This window comes from Symphalangus syndactylus, chromosome 19 (assembly GCF_028878055.3).
Source record: "Symphalangus syndactylus isolate Jambi chromosome 19, NHGRI_mSymSyn1-v2.1_pri, whole genome shotgun sequence".
Lineage (NCBI taxonomy): Eukaryota > Metazoa > Chordata > Mammalia > Primates > Hylobatidae > Symphalangus > Symphalangus syndactylus.
This window is the reverse complement of record NC_072434.2, coordinates 81,917,441-81,943,627: the sequence shown is the minus strand read 5'-3', so window position 1 is coordinate 81,943,627 and position 26,187 is coordinate 81,917,441. Positions and strand designations below refer to the sequence as shown.

The following is a 26,187-nucleotide window of genomic DNA, read 5'->3' as shown; positions in this document are numbered from 1 at the left end:
ACACTGATCACATTTGAGGGTCATCTGGCAGGCATGATCTGCCAAGCTGTGCTGTTCTGAGAGTGTTACAATTTTGCAGTACTGTACGATAAACAGATGACGATGGAAGTCTAAAATTGTCATTGTCAACAATTTACGTAAGAAAAAAATCATAGAAACAGCACCCAAAATTCATATTTCATTAAATCGCTCCTCAACCCAAAATAAGGGATATTCTGGAATAATTTCTTGCTTATTTGTTATTTGGAACTTCTAAAGATATAAACAAATGAAGCTGTTCATCCCTCCCATGATATATTTATTAAACAAACAAAAAACCTAGACTGTGCTTCCTCTCAGACATATGGTGTTAAAGGCTTTATCGATATCCTATTAGTCCCTATAATAATTCCATGAAGCAAATACATTATGATCCTCATTTTACTAAGGAGAAGAAAACCTAGGGTTCAGAGGAATTGAGTGACTCCAGCAACATTTCCTTGGTGGACCAAGCCCTTAAGTCCAGATGACCCAGCTCCAGAGTCTGTGTTGTTACCTATGCTGCTCTGGGGCCTGCCAATTAAATAAGTGAATAAAGGAAATATAGGAAGAAAATACTGTATTTTCTCTAAACCCCTGGAATTGGGCATGGTACGAATGTTAGACAAGTATAGGTGTTTTCCCCTAATTTGATTTGTAAATAAATAAATAAAAATCAGTCCATCATAAAACCATATAAACTAGCTATAAGAAAATCAACAAAGAAACGTTAAGCATTTGCTTGTGAAGAGGGTGATTTACATTCATCAGAATAAAACCACAGTACGTGCAGTCTACAGATTAACCAAGCCAGCCACCAGCGGCTGTTAGGTATGACACTGGATTACATGTAATAGTCAAAGGCACACATGCTAAATGCAAATACAGAGATTTCTACAGTCCAGAATTTACCCTCTGCTATAGCTGGCTTAGCGGTCAATTGCTAAAATGATAGGAAATGCACTGCAAATTTAAATTATGTTAGACCATGACCTTTCAATAAAACATTCTGTTGTAAAAGATGAAGAAATAATGAGCTGCCATGAATTACTAAGCTAAATATACAAGCCTCATGTCAAGAGCGCAAAGGAAGATCAGAGATGCTGAATCCACGTACCCAGGACACAGGGCTCATTATGCATTCTTTATTACAAGCAAACCTTGTCATTTTTAACCTTTAGGTTCTCAATTTACTTGATGTGTATATATTGCTTTTTCTTTTAAGTTCCTAGTAGATCCTAAGCTCAATCTATGCCTAATGTGTTCATTTACATGATAATCTGCATCCTTGAGGATACAGAGTTATACATCACTTAATGATGGGGATATACTCTAAGAAATGGGTCTTTAGGTGATTTCATCATTATGTGAACATTATAGAGTATATTTGTACAAACCTAGATCATAGAGCCTACTACACACCTAAGCTATGCAATATAGCCTATTGCTGGTAGGCTACAAACTTGTACATGTTACTTCACCAAATACTGTAGACAATTGTAACACAATGGTAAGTATTTGGGTATCTAAATATAGAAAAGGTAGTGTGTTGCACTAGGATGTTATGACAACTATGATGTCGTGACAGGAATTTTTCAGCTCCTTTATAATCTCATGCCCACCATCATATACGCAGTCCATCATTGAGTCAAACACTGTTAGGCAGCTCATGACTATATACCTGAGCCCAAATCCTAGAATTTGAAATGTGGTTTAAATTTTATGTTCCGGGTCCCTGGTAAAATAATTTCAGTGGAAATAACTCCTTACTACTCTTAACAAAACTGAAACAAACAAAAAGGACTATAGTTTTGTACATAATATAAAAACATATTAGGATTTAAGTGACCTATTTGAACAAATCCAGTTCTATAGGACATCAAGGATGGAAAGAGGACAAGAGTAAAGTTACTGGCTTTGCAAAAATATTCTCTTTACTTTTCTATATCAAAATTCGAAATTATATTCCTTCCTTTGTTCCATTTCAGTCCCATTATTCCGTCTGCAAAGGTAAGGGGCAAAATCAAGAGGTCAACTGGCAACAATCACTAAAAAGCAAATTTGCCTTTACTGGGTGATATAAAATACTCTACAGTAGCTTTTCTCAAAATATGTGCTCAGGCTGGATGCAGTGGCAAGCTCCTGTAGTCCTAGATACCCAGACTGGGCCAGAGAATCACTTGAACCCTGAAGTTGGAGGCTGCAGTGCGCCATGATCAAGCCTGTGAATTGCCATTGCTCTGAGGACAGAGAACCACTTGAACGCAGGAGTCGTAGGCTGCAGTGCACCATGATCAAGCCTATGAATTGCCATTGCTCTTAGGACAGAGAACCACTTGAACCCAGGAGTCGGAGGCTGCAGTGCGCCATGATCAAGCCTGTGAATTGCCATTGCTCTTAGGACAGAGAATCACTTGAACCCAGGAGTTGGAGGCTGCAGTGCGCCATGATCAAGCCTGTGAATTGCCATTGCTCGCCAGTCTGGGCAACATAGTAAGACTCTGGCTCCTTTTAAATTTATTTTTATTACTATTATTTTTGAGACAGTGTCCTGCTCTGTCACCCAGGCTGGAGTGCAGTGACATGATCACAGCTCATTGGAGCCTCAATCTCCCAGGCTCAATCCATCCTCCCACCTCAGCCTCCGAGTAGCTGGGACTACAGGTGTGCGCCATGATGCCCAGATAAGTTTTATATTTTTTGTTGACATAGGATCCCACTGTGTAGCCCAGGATGGTCTCAAACTCCTGGGCTCAAGGCATCTACTGGCCTTGGCCTCCCGAAGGGCTGGGATAACAGGCACAAGCCACTGTGCCCAGCTGACTTTGGCTCCTTAAAAAACTAAAACAAAACCAAAGATATGGTGCTCAGATAAACAGTCCTCATAGGTATGCTCTGAAAAGAGGCTGCTATGGTCAAATCAGTTTAGGAAATACCATATACAGACTTCACCCCAAAGTTCTGAAAAGTCCACCAGCAAAAATTTTTAAAGTATTTAACTCTTTGAATTTAGCATCTTTTAAATATATTAAATCAGTGCTTCTCAAATTAGCTACGGTGAAGAACTAATGTTCTTTTAATATTCGGTCTATTGTGGTTCTTCTGATACAATACAATAGAATTATTAGCGAAAATTGAATTTTCAAAATGAAGACATATAGGCTATGACCTCACATTTCTTAAATTATTAGATTCAGTATGTGTAAAATTGCTTCCCTAAATTGGTACAGAAGTTTATAAACGCTTACTCTTAATATCTTATTTAGTCACAAACCAGTAACAATTTGTGACTGGCCCAGTCCCAGTCAACAGCCCGCATTCTGTGGACCTGTATCCTATCAGATCACAAAATCCTCGTCATCCATAATACCCATAAACATCTGTAGGACACCCTTTGCGAAATACTGATGTAGAACAGGAGGACATAAATTAACAGGTTCAAAGTCTTATTCTCAACAAATACTGATCCAATCCACTTACGCATTATAGAAAGTTCTAGCTGGAATTAAAAATCACTTCACAGCTCAGTTAACATATAGCATCAATACCTGTTCTTTGTTTTTTTTTTTTCAGGGAAGGCAGGTTGGAAAATAGAAACAGTTAAGAAACTCACTTCAGGGTCTCAAGCGACATTTGTAAGTTGTAATTGCGCTCCTGTTCAGGCAGCTTGGAGAACTCCACCAGGCATGGGTGTTGTCTCTTGTTGTCATCTCTAACCTGAAACAGGACAAGAAATTGGCATATAATAGTCTCCAATGCCAGGCACTAGCAATGGAATTCAACTGTGTGGTAGAAAGTGGAGGTGAAAGGCGAGAAGGAACACCCAGATCATCACCCCCGCAAAGCTGCCCCCACAACCTCTCAGGCACAGTGAGTATCTGAGGTCACTGGTAAAAGCTGCCATTACCTTCGTTCCTTCCCTTCTGTTTGGCAGAGCTTCCATGAACCCCCGCCATGCAGACTTCTACCCCAGATTCCCACAGCTCCTTGCAGCATTTGCTTATATCTTACTTTCTCAGTGAGGTTTACCCTGCCCACTTGCCTAATTAGGACAGTCTGCCTGCCCAGGTTACTCTTTTTTTTTTGGTCCATACACCTTCTAACAGATTGGATTTATTGAGTTACTGGGCTATTGTCTGTCTCCGTGAATTAGAAGATCAAAAATGGAAAGATTTTGGTCTCTTTTGTTCTTTGATGTGTCCCAAACACCTTAAACATGCCTGGTATGTCCTAGGCACTTGATACATGTTTTATAAATTGAAATAAATCCTGTATAAAAAGGATGTGGCAATGACTTAGTTTTAATTCATAGTAATTTTCCTGTGTAGAACCAAACTGATTACAGACATCAATTAACAACAGGAATGACTGACATCAACACTTTGAGGTGGTTCTAGCTGTTCATTTTACCCCCTGCATGTTACCTCCTGATCTCACAAATCACCCTACTACCTTCACAAAATCCATTAGCATCATATGCAGGTGGTTTTTATATTAATTCTTGAAACTGTATATTAGCAATCACATTAAACTAAATGCAAGGTTTTAGGAATGAATTAATGAGAAAGATGTTCTCTCTCCTTGCATTAGTAATTAGGTTTGTTATCTTCTCAGAGACCTAAATCGCATCGGCATTAATGCCGTGGCAACACCTAGATGGCAGCCATATGCTGTCAGGGAACAAATTAGTTCATGAGCATCATTACCAGGTCCTATAAATGCCACACGAGAAGGACAGAAACATGAGGGAGCTTTTTTTTTTTTAAGTCTTCAGCAGTCACCAAGTTAGAAATGATGTATTTATTCCTTTCTTTCTGGTCATCATTACGAATGAACAAGACTTATATAGAATCATATATTAGATATACTTATTTGATTGCAGAACTTTGAAAGTGAAATTGAGTTATGTAATTTTACTCTAAACTCTAAATCTCTAACCCTACAAACGAAACATAAAATGAACATTTATAAAATGAATGTGTCTGAACCGGGAAATAATCTCCCTATTTAGGTCATCTCCACTTTCTCTCTACTCTCTATACCAGAATAACCAACATCATCATCTTCTCAAGTGTCTAAATGAAACCAGAAATCTGCGCAGATTCCCTTCCTTCTCCTGCTACATCCCATACGTGAACATCGAAACATCTCCTGTAATCACGTCTCTCTATCCCCACTGCGGGGCTCTGAGTCGCCTCTCACCTGAGGTACCTGTGCCCTCTCCCTGTCTCTCTTCCTGCCTCCAGGCTCTCTGCTTTTCCACATTCACAGCAGAGCTTCTTTTGAAAGCAGATGTAAGCCTGTCACCTTCCTGCTAAGCATTTTTCAATGCTCTTTAGCCCCCTACAGAATAAAATCATCTTCTTCCCAAGCCTTTTGTGACACACTTCCTGCATACATGGCCTGGCTTCCCATCTCTTCTCTGCACCACAGCAGAGGTGTCCTCTTGCAACACTGCGCTACTGAAAGGTCATAGCTAATGTCCTGTCTCTTCTGCCTCCTCGCTTTTACACATGCCAGGTCCTCTGCCTACTACACGGTCATGCTTTCTGATTGCCAGCTATCTTGTACACATCCCTCAGTCTTGGATCAAATATTTACCTCCTCCTGGAAGCCTTCCCTGATTTCCCTGGGAAGAGCTAAATATTACTTCCTTACTCTGTAACTGTTTGCCTACCAATCATTCAACTAAACAGGAAGCGCCGAGAAGGCAAACACGATAAAATTAAAAGTCAAGGTCTTTTCAAAATTGGGTCCCCAGTACTAAACACACTAGGCAAATAGTAGACATACAATAAATGTTAAAGGGACGAATAAATGATAGACTGATCTGTCTTGTTATTCCATAAAATAGAGCCCTTGCACCATGCTCCTGGGAAATATATCCCAAAGAAACGATAACTTCTTCAAAAAAAATCCAGCATGCTAGGTAGCTAAGTATAAATTGCTCCAAAGAAAAACATACTTGAATACTTCAAAACCTCATTTAAAATGTTAATGAATTTATGAAATTAGCATAGTAACAGGCACATATCTTAGTCTAGAATAATAGACATCACAAGGTCAAGGATTATAACTACACTTCACAAAAAGGAGTTTCAGGGAAGGTCTTGGAAAAGAAGCAGGCTGCAAATCATACATTGGATGAGAGAACATTTCCTGCCCCAGGAAAGGTGTGGGTGCTAACACAACAGCAGCAGACCAAGGGCTCAGTGTCTCCCCCAGAGGTACATCAAGCCCAGTGTTGCCTCAACTGGCCTCAGACCCAGCAAAGGATAACTTGAGTCAATTGCAGGCAAGAAGGCCCGGCGGCACTGTATTATCCTTTAATATCTGAAAACCCGAAGAGTGTCCTGAACATGGCAGGAATACAATGCATGGTATCAAACAGAACTAAATTTAACTGGAAAAATCAATAACAATGAGACTTTATATTTTAGTCAGTTCTTACAGAAGAAACACACCTAAGGCTTCACTGCAAAACATAATCATTTAGGTGAACTTATTGGGAGTTCGCAGTGGAGATCATCTTAGAAGCCCACTGAAATATTTGCTATTACAGTATTGGGTTTTGCTGTTTGTTTTACATTTTGTTTGTTTGTTTGTTTTTTAATGGGAACTTTTTAAAAAATCTTCCTGGCCTCTAATCATCTTTTCCTATTTTTGAAACTTCTGGGGAATGTTGCCTGTAATTCCTCTGGCAATTGATTACTTACTCATTTGTAGCGTCTCTCTTCCTACTGACTAATAGATGGTTCAGTCTTTTATTTAGCATTTATACATGTCCTTCAATTTTAAGAATTGATGAGGCTGGGTGTGCCTGTAATCCAGCCTGTAATCCCAGCACTTTGGGAGGCTGAGGTGGCCAGATCACCCGAGGTCAGGAGTTCGAGACCAGCCTGGCCACATGGTGAAACTGGTCTCTACTAAAAATACAAAATTAGCCGGGTGTGGCGGTGCATGCCTGTAAAACCAGCTACTTGGGAGGCTGAGGCAGGAGAATCGCTTGAACCCGGGAGGTGGAGGTTGCAGTGAGCCAAGATCACACCACTGCACTCCAGCCTGGGTAACAAAAGCGAAACTCTATCTCAAAAAAATAAAAAAAATTGATGAACGTAGCACAAAACTAGGTACCCAAGTGTTTGTTGGTGTAACGAATGTCTAACTATCATTTAGTTAATAAAAGCATCCCATTTTCTGGTCATGCTTCACCAAGCCTTACAGTGACTTGCAGTCACTTTCTAAATTCTGTCTTAGAAAACCTTGATTCCAGTCTTGGAGCTGCTACTCACTAGCTATGTGATGCCTGCCGAGGCATTTAGCAACTGCAAGAACTCTCCGCTAGGTCATCCCCAGTACAACTGAAATAATAACACAACCCAGTTCACTGTAATGATAATTTGACTTAATAATCTGTATGTGAGAATGCAAAACACTGAATAAATATATAAATATTACTGAGTAGTGTGGAGTATCACATGATACCACTACTAACATTATATTAAGTATTCTTTATTTAGAGCTCAATGCAATAAACTATGATGGGTAAATACATTAATTTCCATATTCAGTCAGGTATAAGAAAGTGTTATAGACTTCAGGACACTTAGAATAATATCATACAAATGAAAGTATTACCATGGTTTTGACACAAACAAGTACATGATATACAGTAGGATTACACAGGAAGTTGTTTGTTTTAAATCTAAATTTTATTAAGTTGTAAACTAAGATCTTTAGCAAAGTATCATTTAGAAGCATGTGCAATCATGATTTCTCAGTCTTCATTCTACCTGTGAAACCAACTAGGAACATTTGCCCACAGGTCTGCACTTTTACACACAATTGGAACTGAAAGAAAAGAAACATCAGCAAGGGAAAAGTAAATTGCCTTCTTTTCATTTTCAGTTTTCACTTTCAGTTTCACTGGGATTTTTTAAGTGGCTTAAAAATCAATGCCTATTATCTGTATATGTTAACCTTGATTTGAAAATATAACTTTCAGCCCAGAGACTGATAACTTTCCATTGTCTAGACAGCTAGACCATCCTTCAGTGAACCTGCCAACAATGCCTGTCAGCCTCATTAACGACAATAATGTAGTAAGGCAAAATTGCACAAAGACTAATGTGTAGGGGGAAAAAAAATCAATCCAACTAACTGATTGATGTCACTCCATAGCAGGAAAAGGGTGAAAAAGTTATGTTTTCAGAAAGATGTATTCAAAGAATCCGAAAATAAATTTCAAAATTACCTACCGGACCATACTGCCAGCCAAGCTCAATTTTATTCATAACCCAGAGTTCATGGATATTCTCTGCCAGTTTTTCTCTTATTCTTTCTAGATGAGGAGGCAACACGATCTAAAATTTACAAAAAGAAAAAAGACACATCAGAAACAAATGCAATAAGGTGCGGTGCCTGCAAATCGAACTAAATAAAACTGCCTCATAAACCAGTAATCATAGAACAAAGTTCTAAGCCATTTATTTCACGACATTCTTTTTTTTTTTTTTTTTTGAGACGGAGTCTAGCTCTGTTGCCCAGGCTGCAGTGCAGTGGCGCGATCTCGGCTCACTGCAAGCTCCGCCTCCCGGGTTCACACCATTCTCCTGCCTCAGCCTCCCGAGTAGCTGGGAATACAGGTACCTGCCTGGCTAATTTTTGTATTTTTAGTAGAGACGGGGTTTTGCCGTGTTAGCCAGGATGGTTTCGATCTGCTGACCTCGTGATCCGCCCACCTCGGCCTCCCAAAGTGCTGGGATTACAGGCGCAAGCCACTGCACCCAACCTTCATGACATTCTTTAAATAAATTTGGGGACTTTTTTTTTTGACAACTTAGGTTTCCAAATCAATTTATGAGCCACCAAAAAAAAAAAAAAAAAGGAGTGTTGGTGGGGACAACCGAAAGATGTTTAATGGATATGGGGCTACTACCAAGGAATGTATGACTTAAAATGGGAAATCACCCCAAAGCTCTTACACCAACTGGGCCAGCATTCATAAGCCAGGGTAAAGGCAATTCAGTGTCCACATTATAGTCCATCGGATCTTTGAGCATGTAAATGTCTGACTAGTGATTGATGTCTTTCCCTACACTCTACTCTGTTACTGTTAGTGGTTTCTAAATATAAGCTTCACAGAAAAGAAACAAAATCTTTACATGTTCCCATTAAAAGGAAAAAATTGAATGTTCATAAAAAACCCAAGGTAAGGGACTGGTTGTTTACGTCTTGATTAAGCACTTCTGTGTGACCCCACAGCGAGTCTCACAACACATAGAGTGGGCAAATGACCACAATGCCCAAAGATGAGGTGGCATTCCCACGAGAAGCAGGTGATAATTGTTTCCTTTCCCTGATAGAGGTTATCTGGGTCTCAGGTAATCCTTAAGGTTCTACCATATCATCTAGTTGTTCATTTCTAGTCTCCCAAATATTTTATCCTATAAACTTAAGTTGCACTACACATATCCTCCCACCTTTTAGCAATGGGCAATGCAAACTGAATTTTGGCCATGAACAATGTTTGCATGTTTATTTTAACAACATGATATAAAAAGGGGGAACAAGAAATACGATTTGAGGAGCTAAAAATCTGATTGCTAAGCAACTGAAGCTTCGGAGGCATGGTATTAATTCAACTTCAGACTTTGGAAGCAATGTCTTTGATCTTTAAAAACCAAGAAACAAACTTTGAATATCTAACCAACCTCACTGAAGCTACTTCACCATCCATATAAATCGATATTTAATTCATTGCCAACCTCAGAACACCATTACATCTATGAAACAGAAAAAGAGGAACAGCAGCTAACATTCGTTGGGTGACTATTTGCCAAGTAATATGGTATCAACTATGACAAACATACTCTAAGCATCCCAGTAAAGAAGGTGGGCAGCTCCCCTAAGGGAAGAGTACTTGATGCCAGGCACTTTGACTCTAGGTTTCATGATCTTAATCTATACCCAAAATAAAAGTCAGTTAAATATCTTCCAAATAAGTGTATCGAAGAAGGAAATTAGAAGAAATTAAAAACTCCATGTTTCCTATACAGTATCCTCATCTTTCTCTCTGTTTTCCTTAGATTCTCACAGGAGTGTGAACCCTATTGTGAACTGCACACTCCTTATGAGAATCTAACTAACACCTGATGATGTGAGAGAGAACAGTTTCATCCCAAAGCCGTCCCCACCTTCAACCCCAGCCCACCGGCTCGTGGAAAAATTGTCTTCCAGGAAACCGGTACCTAGTGCCAAAAAGGTTGGGGGCTTAAGAACTACACTCTAAGATCAGTATGTGTCACATCTGTATGATATTACTTCAAGTGCAGTACAATACCCCAGATATTAAATCATCTTAACATTATTATACCTTAAAATTTCTTGTACGATTTTTGTCACTAAGTTCCACCTGTTGCTATTATTGCCTATTTTTAAAAGTATAATATGCACTTTATAAACTAAGTAATATTAATTATTTTAATAAAACTTTAAAGACAACCATGAACAGTGTTTTTAACACCTCAGGTTGTAATCTGTTCGTACATTAGGGGATCAGTTTATTGGGTTGGGAAAACTACTTAAAACATAGAATAGAGGCCAGGCACAGTGGCTAATGCCTATAATCCCAGCACTTTGGGAGGCCAAAGCAGGTGGATCACCTGAGGTCAGGAGTTCAAGACCAGCCTGGCCAACGTGATGAAACCCCATCTCTACTAAAAATACAAAAATTAGCCAGGTGTGCTGGGCACCTGTAATCCCAGCTACTTGGGAGGCTGAGACAGGAGAATCGCTTGAACCCAGAAGGCAGAGGTTGCAGCGAGCCGAGATTGCACCACTGCACTCCAGCCTGGACAACAGAGCAAGATTCCATCACAACAACAACAACAACAAAACATAGAATAGAATAGAAAATGAGTGAGTGGACACGGTAAAGGTAAGTGTTATTTTGTGAGACTCGTTTCAGTCCTACATGTCAACTGTACAACTGTATTACTGTGAAATCCATTCCTATGGGTTGTGGTCCAAGTGTAAAGCCACCGTGTATCAGAAGGACTGCAATACCAGCGATTGCTGTTCGAGTGGATCTTGGTACCTGGCTGGTATCCACGGGGATGGGCGTGAAGGCAGCTTGTGTCAGGGAAACTGTGGGGCCCAGCAGGTCGCGTGTGTAAGTTCTTTCTTGCTTGTACTCTCGGCTGTGTTCCACTTTCAACTTTTCTTTTGGCAGAACAGCTTCGTAACAAGGAGCATATCCAGGTGGAGGAAGAAATTTGAATTCTCCATGTCGCCCCCCAAGCAGAAAGCGTACTCTAAAAAGGATGCATGTTAGAGTCAATTTTATCTCTGGTGTACATTAAAGTTTTCTAATCAACAAAATCTTAGGGAAAAATTATTAGTACAAAAGTAATTTTATCAGAAGCCACATTTTCCCCTAAGTACCATCATAATGTGATCACCTGAGAATTCAAGGACCTCTAATTGTAAAAGGTAAAACATGAGGACATCATATTCATCAAAAGAGAAAACCTGCTTAAGTTAATTAATGGGTCCGTGAAGACATCAGCTGCTGGAGAAGTAACCAAATGCACACGCACCACATTCTTATGGGAGTGAAGTGCATGTCCGTAATAACTGGTCACTTAATGTCCCAAAGTACCCACATAATCGACAGATAAAGAAAAGACCTGATCTAAATATCTATATGCTTAAAATTACAGGACTTAACAAGGAATGAGGGGAAAAACCAGTCACTTTTCTTTTCTTTCTTTTTTTTTTTTAGATTCTTTTTTCACATTCTTGGTCACTTTTCAATGTCCAATTTCCTCATGGAATTCTCTGAAGCAGGGGTCCCCAACCCCCAGGCCACGACAGGTACCAGTCTGTGGCCTGTTAGGAACCAGGCTGCACAAGGAAGGAGGTGAGCTGTGTGGGCAAGAGAGCATTACCGCCTGAGCTCTGCCTCCTGTCAGATCAGCAGTGGCCTCAGATTTTCACAGGAGTGCGAACCCTACTGTGAACTGTGCCTGTGAGGGATCTGGGTTGCTTATTCCCTATGAGAATCGAACTAATGCCTGATGATCTGAGCTCGAACAGTTTCATCCTGAAACCATCCCCACCTTCAACCCCAGCCCTGGCCCATAGAAAAATTGTCTTCCACAAAAGCGGTGCCTAGGGCCAAAAGGGTTGGGGACTGCTGCTTTAAAGGAGATTCTGATGTCACTTCAACTTGAAGAAAGCGGGTAACATTATCGCTGTTTATCATTTTCAACAACAAAAAAGAACTTACTAAAATATTTTATACATTCTGCTCATTTAAGCAAAACTATTTTAATCTGAGTTCCATTGAACAACACTTTTTGAAACAGTTAAATGATATCTATTTCCTGGGGCTCTCAGGTTTACAAAAATAAATTTAAATTTTTCATTTTCCTTGTAATTCTTTTTTGTGTGTGTGTCAAGGTCTCACTCTGTTGTTCAGGCAGGGGTGCGGTTACACAGTCACAGGTTACTACAGCCTCCAGCTCCTGGGTTCAAGTGACCCTCCCAACTCAGCCTCCCAGATAGCTAAGACTACAGGCATATAAAACTAGGTGCTAATTAAAGAAACAAAACAAAACAAAACAAAACTTTTGCAGAGATAGGGTCTCACTATGTTGACCAGGCTGGTCACAAACTCCTGACCTTAAGCAATCCTTCCACCTTGGCCTCCCGAAGTGCTGGGATTACAGGTGCAAGCTACTGCACCTGGCCATAATTATTTTTCTAATTTGTGTATCAGGTCCAGTCCAAAAAAATAAATAAAAGCAAAGAAAAGTGAGGAATAATAAAAATGTTAAAACATTCCAGAAGCTTATAGAAACATAATTTGTATAAATACATCAGGAAAAGTAACTGGTACGTGGATAGCTAATATTCATGATTACTCTGTTCCTTCTTCAATATGATGCTTTTGTAACTAGGAATTATTCCTGGGAGAATTATAACTAAAAGAATAACTAAAACAAAGGGAGTCCTTCTAAGTGTACAGGTGTGTGTGTTTATAAAAATAAATGACAGAGTACTTATTATAACAGACCATCATTTATTAAAGTTTCATTTGCAGAACTACAATGGATTATCACTTTAATTTGTTTTCCTCCGGTAATAGCAAAAAAGGAAAGAGTGTGAGAAAACCATCTTGGCACCACTGACCATGGGCAGAGAAGAAAGGAATAAAGAGAATAAAGGTGGAGGAACACTGAAGAAAGCCATCTGGGCCTCATCAACAAAAAGGATATTTAATTTCTATTGAAATAAGGGGGTGTGCAATGGCGTGAGGAACTACGTCTTAAAAAAGGAAAACGAGAGATTGCGCCACTGCACTCCAGCCTGGGCGACAGAGCGAGACTCCATGTCAAAAAAAAAAAAAAAAAAAAAAAAAAGGAAAATGAATGAAAATATAAGAAAATGAGCAGTATTTTTTTAAACAGCCTTGTTCATTTCATCTAAATAAATGATCTAAAAAAACAAACAAACAAACAAACAGAAACAAACTTTGAAATAGTTCAGGACACTGGTTTGACGGAGACTGCCCACATCTAAACACAGTGGGATCCATAAACAAAGCATTCAGCCTTGCACGATGCCCCTCTTAGGTGAGTCTTACCTCCTCCTTCAAGACACAGGCAAAATGCGCAGAGGACAGGTGCCCAGGAGAGACAAACAATGGTTAGAGAAGCAGGGCAACGGCAGTGCAGTCTTCTGTGGAGGTATGAGAAATGAGAAAGGAAAGAGACCAAAAAACATAGACATACTAACTTTATTCCTGCAGAGAAACTAACGACTGGAAAGAAGAGGCCGTCGATGTTGAAATTCTCGAACATTCCTTGAACAGGTTGTCCATTAATTCGGAACGAGATGCTTGGGGCACTCAGATCTAAACAGCAACTGATGACATCATCGGTTCTTAACAGATGTTGGTTTGGTGAGCTTACAGTACGAGCAATACAACCTATTGCGGGGAAAAACATTAAGGAAGGTCATGTACTTTTTATCTCAGAGAATCAGCTTCAGAGCCAAAGTCAAAAGATTTGAATAGGTAGTGACAAACCAATGCACAACATCAGAGGGAATAAATCTTGAATGTAAACGCACGTTACATGTTAAACTCTTTGTCGAAAAAAAAAAAAAAGATTATTTCAGGAGTCAGGCTGCTACCTATGTTGTAAAATGGACCTTCTGATAGGCAGAAATTTCTGCATGTAGATGGATGGCAACTGATCCAGAAATTATCTAAGAGCAGATTATATAATGATGTCAAAGGAACGTCTCCAGGGACTTCAAATAGCTACCTTACCATCTACTACTTGTAAGACCATAACCGAATTACTTAACCTCTATTAATTTTGATGTCTTATAAACAGAACACCAAATACCGTCACCTTGTTTAGTTATTTTGATGATTAATGTTTTACAAGTAACAGAGTCTCAGGCACAGCAGGTACTTCATCTCAGTCCCCTTTTCAAATGCTAAACTCCCTTCGTTCTATCAATTTAAAATAAAAATATATAAAGACAACGAAAGCAGAAAATATGATCATTCATTCCTGCAGCACGTTGTTTATTGTGAGATATCTATAGGCCAATTGGCCTACAGTTTTGCATTTATTTCACACAAGATCTTGGTTGGCTTCTTAAGTAAAGCAGGATATAATTGGATGTGTGAAAATGATATCGGATAAATGTTATTTCTTGCCCTGGCAAGACCAACCTATGATCTAAGCCCATTCCTGATTCTAAGAACTCCTTTGCTAATTAGCCCCAAGAGCATCTGCTTCTCACTGCACACGGGAAGAAAAGAAGGTAAGGTCCTCCCAAACACACATGCTCACAAACATAAACAAAACCTTCAATTTGAGCAAAGACAAAAATAGACTTTGTGATACATGCTTTGTATTGTTAATAATTCTTTTTATTTGTAGCATGCCAATATCTCTACAAAGGACATATTTGAAATGCCAGTAGTAGAGAATACCTATTTTTTTTAATGTGGACACTTTTTATTTTACCAATATTCAAATTCACAGGCAATAAATTCACTATCAAGTGTCTCTTCTAGAATTCCCTGAATATAACAAAGGCAGCCTTTTAAAAAAATCATATAAAAGCAATGCAGAAAAAGGTCTAGTTTCTTGTTTGTACCAAGATCTGTAGCTAATAGCAATGTTATTTACAAGGTATCTATTATAATCAAATATATTTTTCACTTTGAGGGATATGATAGCTTTATAGATCCTGCATTAGAAACCTGTACCCATCTTTCCTGTACATTTCTCCACACTAATTCTATATTTAAATTCTCTCAAAGCACGAAGATTTTTTATACTTTTGGTCCTCTCAAACGCCTGGGACCTGGATTCCCAAAATCCAGTTCTGCAGTGACAGAGAGGAAGTGAAGCAACACCACGAAGTTTAAATTGAAGAGAAGAAATGAAGACATAGCTAAAAACTTTTGCTTATGAGCCCAATCCTTGTTCCAAGAAATACTGCCATTCTCCAATTACAAAATGTTAAGTGGCAGAGAACGTGCTCTATCCTGGAAATCACTGATATTTGATACTTCAAATTGTACATCAACCATTAAGAAGAAAACAGGACAATGACCTCCAAGAAGGTTATCTGTTACTATGAATTCGAGTTTCACAACTCACATTGCAACTAATTTAGATTTGTCTTCATTAATTACGAATCTAAAATAAGCAAAGCATTTAATAGACCCCCAGTGGCTTAAGAGAAAATACTTTTCAACTATAGGCATGATATGATACATATTTTCTTGCCATTTAAAAAAAATGAATAAAATTTCAAGATGCTTTTCTCCTGAAATTCCACTGCCTACCATCCTTTCTGGTACATGTCCACAGATTCACTAAATTTTTTGTTGTTGTTCTTATTGTTCTATTTAACAGATACTTTGTAATAAAAGGTATAATGCATACAATTCAATTCCATAAGAACCAGGTACTTCTAATGTATCGAAAGAAAAAGCTTCAAGTTGAATACAAAACAAAAATAGTAAAATATGTTATTATATGGAGAGACTAAATGAAAGCAACTTGGCACTGTCGATCAATGTTTTTTTTTTAAATCTAATATCTGTGTAATGGGAAAACAAGTTAACGTGTTTCATTTATTTATTTGAGTACTTATTTCCTGCAGAGCAATACTAGGAGCTAGAGAGAGAGGGGGTAATAGTATCTAAAGGATTATAGTTAAAACGTTTTATAACATGGACATTAGCCCTATTTTGTGTTTAACAGGTCTTCTGAAGTTAGGGCTCTTTCTCTCTGGTTGGTCAGCAGGACAGTTTTCCTAAGGGAACAAGGCACTGTGACTACGGTCTGGCTGGCTTAGGTCGCCTTTGTACAAAGCAGTCTACAGTACTGTGAGGACTCCAACCACATTCCTCAGAGATTAGATGAAATATGCAAAACACAGCTTCAACCCCATAAATATATATATACCTTTTATGTACTCACAAAAATTAAAAATTGAGGCTGGGTATAGAGGCTCACACTTGTAATCCCAGCACTTTGGGAAGCAGAGGCAGGCGGATCACTTGAGACCAGGAATTCAAGATGAGCCTGGCCAACATGGTAAAACCCCGACTCTACTAAAAAATATATAAAAATTAGCCAGACATGGTGGTGCAAGCCTGTAGTTCCAGCTACTCAGGAGGCTGAGGCATGAGAATCACTTGAACCCGGGAGGCAGAGGCTGCAATAAGCCAAGATTGCACCACTGCACTCCAGCCTGGGCAACAGAGCAAGACCCTGTCTCAAAAAAAAAAAAAAAAAAAAAAATTAAAAATTCCCAAAAAAACAAAATACAGCTTCCTCTCTTCTAGACAACTGAGCTATTGGCACTCAGTGAAGAAAGAATTCAGTAAGTATCATTGTTAGATACAACTACATGGAATGCTTTTAGATATAAACTCATTACCATAAAGTCTTAGGTGTAGTTCAATTTATTTCTTATTTTTCATAAGCTTTTAGGCCCATAAAGCATTCATAAATGTCTATCATCTGTACTCCACAAGAGGCAAAGTTCAGCTTTATAACTTAAGGTAACTTTCTGTATCTTTCATATGCTAAATAATTTATAAACTATGCCAAGATCACACCAGGACTATATTCCAAATGCAGCTTTATTAATATAAGCTTATGTTTGCAGAATCCAGATGAATTTTCACATCTAAAAAATCTACATAATCAAGAGCTAAGCTTTTAGATGGAGCTAACCAAACTCTACTTCTTCAGGAATCAGAGAAAATAATATTATTTTTTAATATATAGTATTCATTTTTAATATATATTCAACCATCAAAGCTAAGAGTTGGTAGCTGGTGAAATGACCTATTCCTTTATTTTTAAACCATTTTATACTTCTGAAACAAAGTGTCATTTGTTATGATCTGAGTTCTCATACCACACTTTACAAATTATTGATTTCCCACCATTACATTATCTAACAGAAGGCTCAACTTAGTCTATTTCTTCCCATTATTTTCCAAGGTTTGTTTTTTGTTCTTTTATATTGGCAGCTAAAGCTTTAAACATACCAATTAAGGCAGAAAACTCACAAGTTTCTTGCAGTTCATTCATGCTTTGGAATGCACTCTTTAAATACACAGTATTGTTCCTAAGCAATACACTCTTATTTAAATTTACTCTTTTTTTTTTTTTAACCCCTAGTGAAATACTGCTTTTTCCTCAACACTCTTGCTCATCATCTCAATGCTAAACTTCTGAATAATTAATACCCTATAGAAGTACCCAATGGAAGCAGCACCAATAGCTTTCAGAAATGCCTAGCAAAAGATCTTCTGGAACACGGTGAAAGAAAATGGATAGCACATACCTGACCAGAGATGAAGGCCATCAAATCCATAGGAGAAGAGATCATCTCCAACACCATTTCCACCCCACTCTTCGCCCCCTCCAGGGTAGGGAGAATACCCTTCAGTGGAAGCCCAGCCCACTCGCAGGTGAGTTGCTTCAGCTGTCACAAAGGGCTCTGTGTGGTCCACCATCAATTCATAGTACCATTTCTTATACTGAGCAGAACCTTCACTGACGCCCAGAAAAATATTGGGTCTCATGCTTTAAAGAGACAGGAATCACATGTAAGAAAAGTCCAAACAAACCTTTCATTGTTTTCATTTACATCTCACAATTTTACTTTTGTATTTCATTTATTTTAATTTTATTGAGACAGACTCTTGCTCTGTTGCCTAGGCTGAAGTGCAGTGGCACAACCATAGTTTATTGCAGCCACCATCTCCCAGGCTCAAGTAATCCTCCCACCTCAGCCTCCTGAATAACTGGCACTAAAGGCGAGTGCCACCATGCCCAACTAATTTTTTTTTTATTTTTAGTAGAGATAAGGTCTTGCAATGTTGCCCAGGATGGTATCAAACTTCTGAGCTCAAGTGATCCTCCTGCCTCGACCTCCCAAGTGCTGTAATAACAGGCATGAGCCACCGTGCCCAGCCACTTCTCACTATTTTAAACATTAGTCATCCTTCTCTAAGATGCCACATATTAAATATATATTTCCTTAATTACTAAAAAATTATTAAAACTACCACTGAGGTAGTACACAGAGAAAGCCAGCTTCACTGTGAACATTCCATCAGCAGATTTGCTTCCGAGATTTCTTGGCGGTGTCACCCAAGGGACTAATGTTATTTTGTCTTAATTCCTCTTCAGCACGTTATGTATCATTAATTGTATTTAAGTCACAAACTGAGACACTCAGAGCAGACTTTTAGAATTAATGGAGTTTTTAGGAATTCCGGACATGGAGAAATTTTCCTAAGCTAAGCTTTGTGTCACATGGGGTATGGGGCTGAGGTAGGTCATGTTGTTTATGAAGGAACCAAGATGACTAATAAGCTTTGTTGTTCATTACGCCTCACTGTGAACAGAAAAAATACAACAGCAAGTTGTATTTAATTCCATTTTAGGAGAGGACATATACCCTATGGTAATACCAGGTAGAAATGATTAAGGTCTCAGAACATATTACTCATGAACAGCAGGTCTGTTATATGAAGAATCATGAAGGAAATCTTAAATCAATACTGTAAAACAAACAAACAAACAAAAACATAGAAGGTGTTTGGACTTTGCTTCCCAGCTAAGCAGAGGTAACATAATTTAATATGTAATTGACTTATTTTAAAAAGGAGCTCCTCAAAAGGAGCGAAGGAAAAAAACCAGCTGTATCCATTTCCCAACAATTTCCATTTTTCCAGCATAGTGTGGTTGGAAGTGTAGTTGGAAGACCATGGGTTTCCGAGTCAGAGAGAAAATTTGAGCATCCATTTGCTAGCTCTGTGACCTGGCACTAGTTATGAAACCTTGCTCATCCTCCATTTACCCTCCTGGAAAATGGGCTGGTAAACATCTATAAATTTAAGCATGTTGTGAGGATTGAATAATAGAATAAATGTAAAGTCTTTGCCATAGAGTGAATATGCAATAAGTATATATATATTATATATTTTTAAAAAACACATTAGCCGGGTGCAGTGGCTCACACCTGTAATCCCAGCACTTTGGGAGGCCGAGGCGGGCGGATCACAAGGTCAGGAGATCGAGGCCATCCTGGCTAATGCGGTGAAACCCCGTCTCTACTAAAAATACAAAAAAATTAACCGGGCCTGGTGGCGGACACCTGTGGTACCAGCTACTCGGGAGGCTGGGGCAGGAGAATGGCTTGAACCCAGGAGGCAGAGTTTGCAGTGAGCCGAGATCATGCCACTTCACTCCAGCCTGGGTGACAGAGCAAGACTCTGTCTCAAAAAAACAAAACACATCATAGAAATACACAATGAACCCCACATTTCTGTTTAAAACAGGATGAAGCTATCAGTTTCTCCAGGCTAGCTGCTGGATACAGTGTGTCAGTGTTACTACTGTCACACACAGCATTTTGTTGATTGTAAGCAGTTATTTCTTATCATTTATTTATGTGTTCATTTGGGGGATGTGATGGTTAATATTGAGGGTCAACTTGATTGGATTGAAGAATGCAAAGTATTGTTCCTGGGTGTGTCTGTGAGGGTGTTGCCAAACGAGATTAACATTTGAGTCAGCAGACAGGGAGAGACAGACCCACTCTCAATCTGGGTGGGCACCATCTAATCAGCTGCCAGCACAGCTAGAATAAAAGCAGGCAGAAGAACGTGGAAAGACTAGACTGGTTGAGTTTTCCATCCTTCATCTTTCTCCCATGCTGGGTGCTTCCTGCCCTTGAACCTCGGACTCCCAAGTTCTTCAGCTTTTGGACTCTTGGACTTAGCAGTGGTTTGCCAGGGGCTCTCGGGCCTTCAGCCACAGGCTGAAGGCTGCACTTCTGGCCTCCCTACTTTTGAGGTTTTGGGACTCAGATGGGCTTCCTTGTTCCTCAGCTTGCCGACGGCTTATTGTGGGACTTCACCTGGTGATCATGGGAGTCAATGCTCCTTAATAAACTCCCTTTCATATATACAGCTGTCCTATTCGCCCTGTGCCTCTAGAGAAGCCTGACTAACACAGGGGATAAGAAAGGCAGTGTGGAACGGTGGTGTGGTGGCAGGCGCCTGTAATCTCAGCTACTCGGGAGGCTGAGGCAGGAGAATGGTGTGAACCTGGGAGGTGGAGCTGCCTTTCTTATCCCCTGTGTTAAAGGTGCACTTCTGGCACCATAGCTGGCACATGGTATTCAATGAACGTTAGGTGCCTTGGAAGGCAGATCTAACTGAAGATGTAGTTTTATTGGTTATTTGCATAATTTATTACATTTTGGACATTCTGTTTTTGATTGTACATAGCAGGTACCTCAAAATGATATTGAAGGGGCCGGGCGCAGTGGCTCACGCCTGTAATCCCAGCATTTTGGGAGACCAAGGCAGGCAGATCACGAGGTCAGGAGTTCAAGACCATCCTGCCTAACATGGTGAAACCCCGTCTCTACTAAAAATACAAAAAATTAGCCAGGCATGGTGGCGGGTGCCTGTAGTCCCAGCTACTGGGGAGGCTGAGACAGGAGAATGGCCTGAACCTGGGAGGTGGAGCTCGCAGTGAGCTGAGATCGTGCCACCGCACTCCAGCCTGGGTGACAGAGCGAGACTCCATCTCAAAAAAAGAAAAAAAAAATGATCTTGAAGGATAGTATTTTTAGTTACATTCTAAGAAGATGTAAAGCACAATTATATACAACCATATACCTATACAGTCGTCAGGGTGGTCCTGAAGATGCCAATGGTTATCTATCTACATAGGAATGTGAACAAAAGCTCTTATACGTGTTTGTGGCAAATCCGTATTTTGCTAGGTTCATTTATTATTATCCCATCTGATTGTTAGAGAAAAAGACATATTATTCACTGCAAAAATACAGAAAATAATACTATATGGTCTAATTTAAAAAACAGACCATATAGTGTCAGCTACAGAGCAAGAACATTAATTCTTTTATTATGTTACCTGTCAGGTGACATTGTCTGTCTGAATTTACCTGCTGACATGGTTCACAAGACGTGTCTGCAATAACAAATCTCTTCCTGGTAAGAGGTTGTCACAGATGAGATGCTGGTTAGAACGGACTGCAACGCCATGGCAAACACAGAGTGAGCACAAGACATCCAGAACCTGAAAAGAGAAATTACTTTCAGCTGATCCTCCCTCCCTCCCTGCTTTCCCTCCCTCCCTCCCTCCCTCCCTCCCTCCCTCCCTGCTTTCCCTCCCTCCCTCCCTCCCTGCTTTCCCTCTCTCCCTCCCTCTCTCCCTCCCTCCCTCCCTCCCTCCTTCCTTCCTTCCTTCCTTCCTTCCTTCCCTCCTTCCTTCCAGACAGCATCTCACACTGTCACCCAGGCTGAAGTGCAGTGATGCGATCATAGCTCACTGAAGACTTGAACTCCTGGGCACAAAGAATGTTCCTACCTCAGCCTCTATAGGTGCATGCCACCACACCTGGCTAATTTTCTTTCTTTGTAAAGACAAGGTATTGCTATATTACCCAGGCTGGTCTCAAACTCCTGGCCTCAAGCGACCCTCCCATCTTGGCTTCCCCAGTTACTGCAATGACAGGCATGAGCCACTGTGTGCAGTCACTTTCAGCTAATTCTAATCCCCCCTTCAGAATCAAGCACCAGCAGCACTTTTTTACAAAGCAAACGCATTCCTCCAGTTACACTTGACTCAGTTATTTAAACATTACTGTAGTTTCCCACTAATTTTCCAGCTTTTCTTCATATATAGAGAACTGTTCATGTTCCCACTGATGCTATGAATAAACACTAAACAATATTACTTGATCGTGATTAAGAGATGAAGGCCGGGCATGGTCGCTCATGCCTGCAATCCCAGAATTTTGGGAGGCCAAGGCAGGTGGATCACCTGAGGTCAGGAGCTCAAGACCAGCCTGACCAATATGGTAAAACCCCGTCTCTACTAAAAATACAAAAATTAGCCGGGCATGGTGGCATGCACCTGTAGTCCCAGCTACTCAAGAGGCTGAGACAGGAGAATCGCTTGAGCCCTGGAGGCGGAGGTTGCAGTGAGCTGAGATGGCACCACTGCACTCCAGCCTGGGCGACAGAGCGCGACTGCATCTCAAAAAATAATTAAGAGATGAAAAACACTCATGAAAAATTTGACACACTTTTTAAAAGTTATTGTATTTAAAAAATACATCTAAAAGGATTTGAGAATTCATTCAGGGAAATAAAATAGTTCATTTACCTTGTGATTTCTTCCATGTTTGTCTAAAAGTGAGATAATGGATTTAATATGTCCTTCTTTAATAATATTTAGAGCTTCTGGACTTTCTACTAAAACACAGTGTAAAACTTCCAGAATGCCTAAAGATAAAACAAAGAAAGAGGAAAAAAAACATGATTAATTGGTGTACAATGACCAGTGTCTTCCTTTTTCTACATATGTGCGTTCAGTACAACATGTAATTATCTGTGCTCATGTGACTGTTACAAGGCACTGTGATAGGTGACAGGTGGTGTTTGGGAGAGGGGACTAATATCCAAAGATGATGGCATCACAGTTGAGGGAAGAAAAGGCAAACAACTGAGATGTGGTGTTTAGCAGAGGAAGCAGGTAACGCTACCCGAAGGAGGGAGTAAACAAAGCAACACAGAGGTGGGGCCTTAAAGAATACATTCATGACCATTTTCAGGCTTTGCAGGAAAGGAAGGGCAGTATGTACATAAGTAAAGTCTTGAACGTGGGGCATATCTGGTGTGCCTAATGTACAGAGTGAGTCAGGGAGGGGACAGGTGGGTTAGGGCCAGTTTATGAAGCTTCTTGGCACTGAAAGTGTCATCCTGCAACAATGCAGCCTAATCCATGGAGATCATGATATTCTCCTTGAGGTTTATAGTAGGAAAGATTTCTTAGTTTGTTAAATAAGAGAAATATGTAAAATAAGACAAAAATAAATAGAAATAACACAATGTATAAAACTGGATTAAAAATCGTGATATTTTTAGGTACCAGCCACCACAAAATATAAAATAGTATATGCCTTTTCCTAAAGTTTAAAAAGAAAAGAAGAGAAAATAAATTTCATTATCAGAAATTTTAGCGTGAACTTGTAAAGCTAAATGTGTACCTCTGCGTTCATGTTTTCAGAACAAGCTTGCCTTGTCAACAATGAGAATGGATCCCATTCACATCAATTAGACCCAACATACAGAAAACATCACCTCTGAGAGTTACACAGTATTGGGAAGGGCCCCAGACGAACCCCGTAGAAAGGGTCACACATCTCAAATGGAGTTAATATTCTTAGAAAAGAAATACAAAGTTTTACATTTACAAATGTATTATAGAATACAGAAGCAATTCTCTATGGCTGTCAGAATCTATATTTGATCCAAGCCCCAATCCATTACAAAACGAGGACTGTTAATGCTAATTTCTTCACTAATGACTTAGTTTATTAAAATACAAATATATATTCAGCCAAAAGAATTTTGAGTTAAATTTTGGAGCTGTTCAAAATCAGCTGCTGTGTTCCAACAATGCGTAACAGTTAAAAATCAAAGACAACAGAAAATAATAATACAAGAGGCTGACAAGTTAAAGCAGATCTTTACATAAGTATACGAAAACTGAATACCTTTTTTTTTTTTTTTGCTATTACTGAAAACGTAGGAACAAAATAAACTCATTCATTCTGTGCTAAAATAAAATCATGGAAATGGAAAAGCATTTTTAATAGACTGGTCATACTATGCTGATGTTTTTGTTTGTTTTCTCCCCATTATTGATTGCTATAGAGCACATGGCTGCCTTTTTATAAAAAATAATTTCAACTTTTATTTTTGATTCAAGGGATACATGTGCAGGTTTGTTACATGGATATATTGCATAATGCTGAGGTTTGCAGTACAATTGATCCCATCAACCAGGTAGTGAGCAAAGCCCAACCAATAGGTAATTTTTCAACCCTTGTTTCCATCCCCCTTCCCCCCGCGTACTAGTGCCTAGTCTATTGTTGCTATCTTTATGTCCATGAGTGCCCCTTGTTTAGCTCCCACTATAAGTGATAACACGCTGTATTTGGTTTTCTGTTCCTGCATTAATTCGCTTAGGATAACAACCTCCAGTCGCATCCATGTTGCTGTAAAGGACATGATGTCACTCTTACTATGGCTGCGTGGTATTCTATGGTGTATATGTACCACATTTTCTTTATCCAATCTGTAGTATTTCATGATGCATAGGTACCACATTTTCTTTACGCAGTTCACTGTGGATGGGCACCTAGACTGATCGCATGTCTTTGCTATTGTGAATAGTGATGCCATGAACATTTAAGCGCCTGTGTCTTTTCGGTAAAACAATTGATTTTCTTTCAGATATATACCCAGTAATAGTCTTGCTGGGTCAAATGGTAGTTCTCTGTTAAGTTTTTCGATAAATCTCCAAACTGCTTTCCACAGTGGCTGAACTAATTTACATTCCCACCAACAATGTAAGCCTTTTTTCTTTTTGAGATGGAGTTTCACTTTTGTTACCCAGGTTGGAATGCAATGACACAATCTCAGTTCACTGCAACCTCTACCTCCCGGGTTCAAGCAACTCTCCTGCTTCAGCCTCTGGAGTAACCGGGATTACGGGCACCCACCACCATGCCCGGGTAATTTTTATATTTTTAGTAGAGACGGGGTTTCACCATGTTGGCCAGGCTGGTCTTGAACTCCTGATCTCAGGTGATCTGCCTGCCTTGGCCTCCCAAAGTGCTGGGATTACAGGTGTGAGCCACTGTGCCCGGCCTGACTTTTTAACAATAGCCAAGAGTGAGTGGTATGAGATGGTATCTCATCGTAGTTTTGATTTGCATTTCTCTCTGGTGATTGGAGATGTGGGTAGAATATTTTTCATATGTTTGTTGGCTGCTTGTCTGTCTTCCTTTGAGAAGTGTCTGTTCAAGTCTTTTGACAATTTTTTAATGGGGTTATTTGGCTCTTGCTCATTGGGTTATTTAAGTTCCTTATAGATTCTGGATATTAGACCCTTGTCAGACGCATACTGCCTATTTTTATAAATAAAATTATATTGTGTATTCCATGCACCTGCATTTACATACTGTCTGTGGCTGCTTTCACACTACAAAGGCAGGCTTGAGTGATTCTAACAGACCTCGTGGTCCACGCAGCCTATAATAGTAACTATCTGGCTGCTATGGTCTGAATGTTTTCGTCTCCCCAAAATTGATATGTTGAAATCCTAACCCCCAAGGCAATGGTTGTCACGTGCGTCCGTGTGAAGAGTCCACCAACAGGCTTTGTGTGAGCAACAGGGCTGTTTATTTCACCTGGGTGCAGGGGGGCTGAGTCTGAAAAATGAGTCAGCGAAGGGTGGTGGGATTATCATTAGTTCTTATAGGTTCGGGATAGGTGTACAAAGTACATTCTTAAGGGCGAGGGAGGATATGACAAAGTACCTTCTTAAGGGTGGGGGAGAATATATGTATCGGTTAGGGTGGGACAGGAACAAATCACAATGGTGGAATGTCATCAGTTAAGGCTATTTTCACTTCCTTTGTGGATCTTGAGTTGCTTCAGGCCATCTGGATGTACACGTGCAGGTCACAGGGATATGATGGTTTAGCTTG

The 26,187-nt window shown here is 39.6% G+C and overlaps 1 protein-coding gene across 1 annotated transcript in view; it reads right to left on the bottom strand.

Annotated features, from left to right (window-relative positions):
- The window catches only part of RYR2 (ryanodine receptor 2), a 784,036-nt gene that overhangs the window by 317,255 nt on the left and 440,594 nt on the right, over positions 1-26,187 (bottom strand). The window contains exons 18-24 of the mRNA XM_055233438.2: positions 22,794-22,912; positions 21,568-21,701; positions 17,923-18,164; positions 13,822-14,014; positions 11,117-11,333; positions 8,277-8,381; positions 3,632-3,735 (exon numbers count right to left, since the gene is read on the bottom strand). Coding sequence (XP_055089413.1) covers positions 3,632-3,735; positions 8,277-8,381; positions 11,117-11,333; positions 13,822-14,014; positions 17,923-18,164; positions 21,568-21,701; positions 22,794-22,912 — 1,114 coding nt within the window. The remainder of the gene's footprint in view (positions 1-3,631; positions 3,736-8,276; positions 8,382-11,116; positions 11,334-13,821; positions 14,015-17,922; positions 18,165-21,567; positions 21,702-22,793; positions 22,913-26,187) is intronic.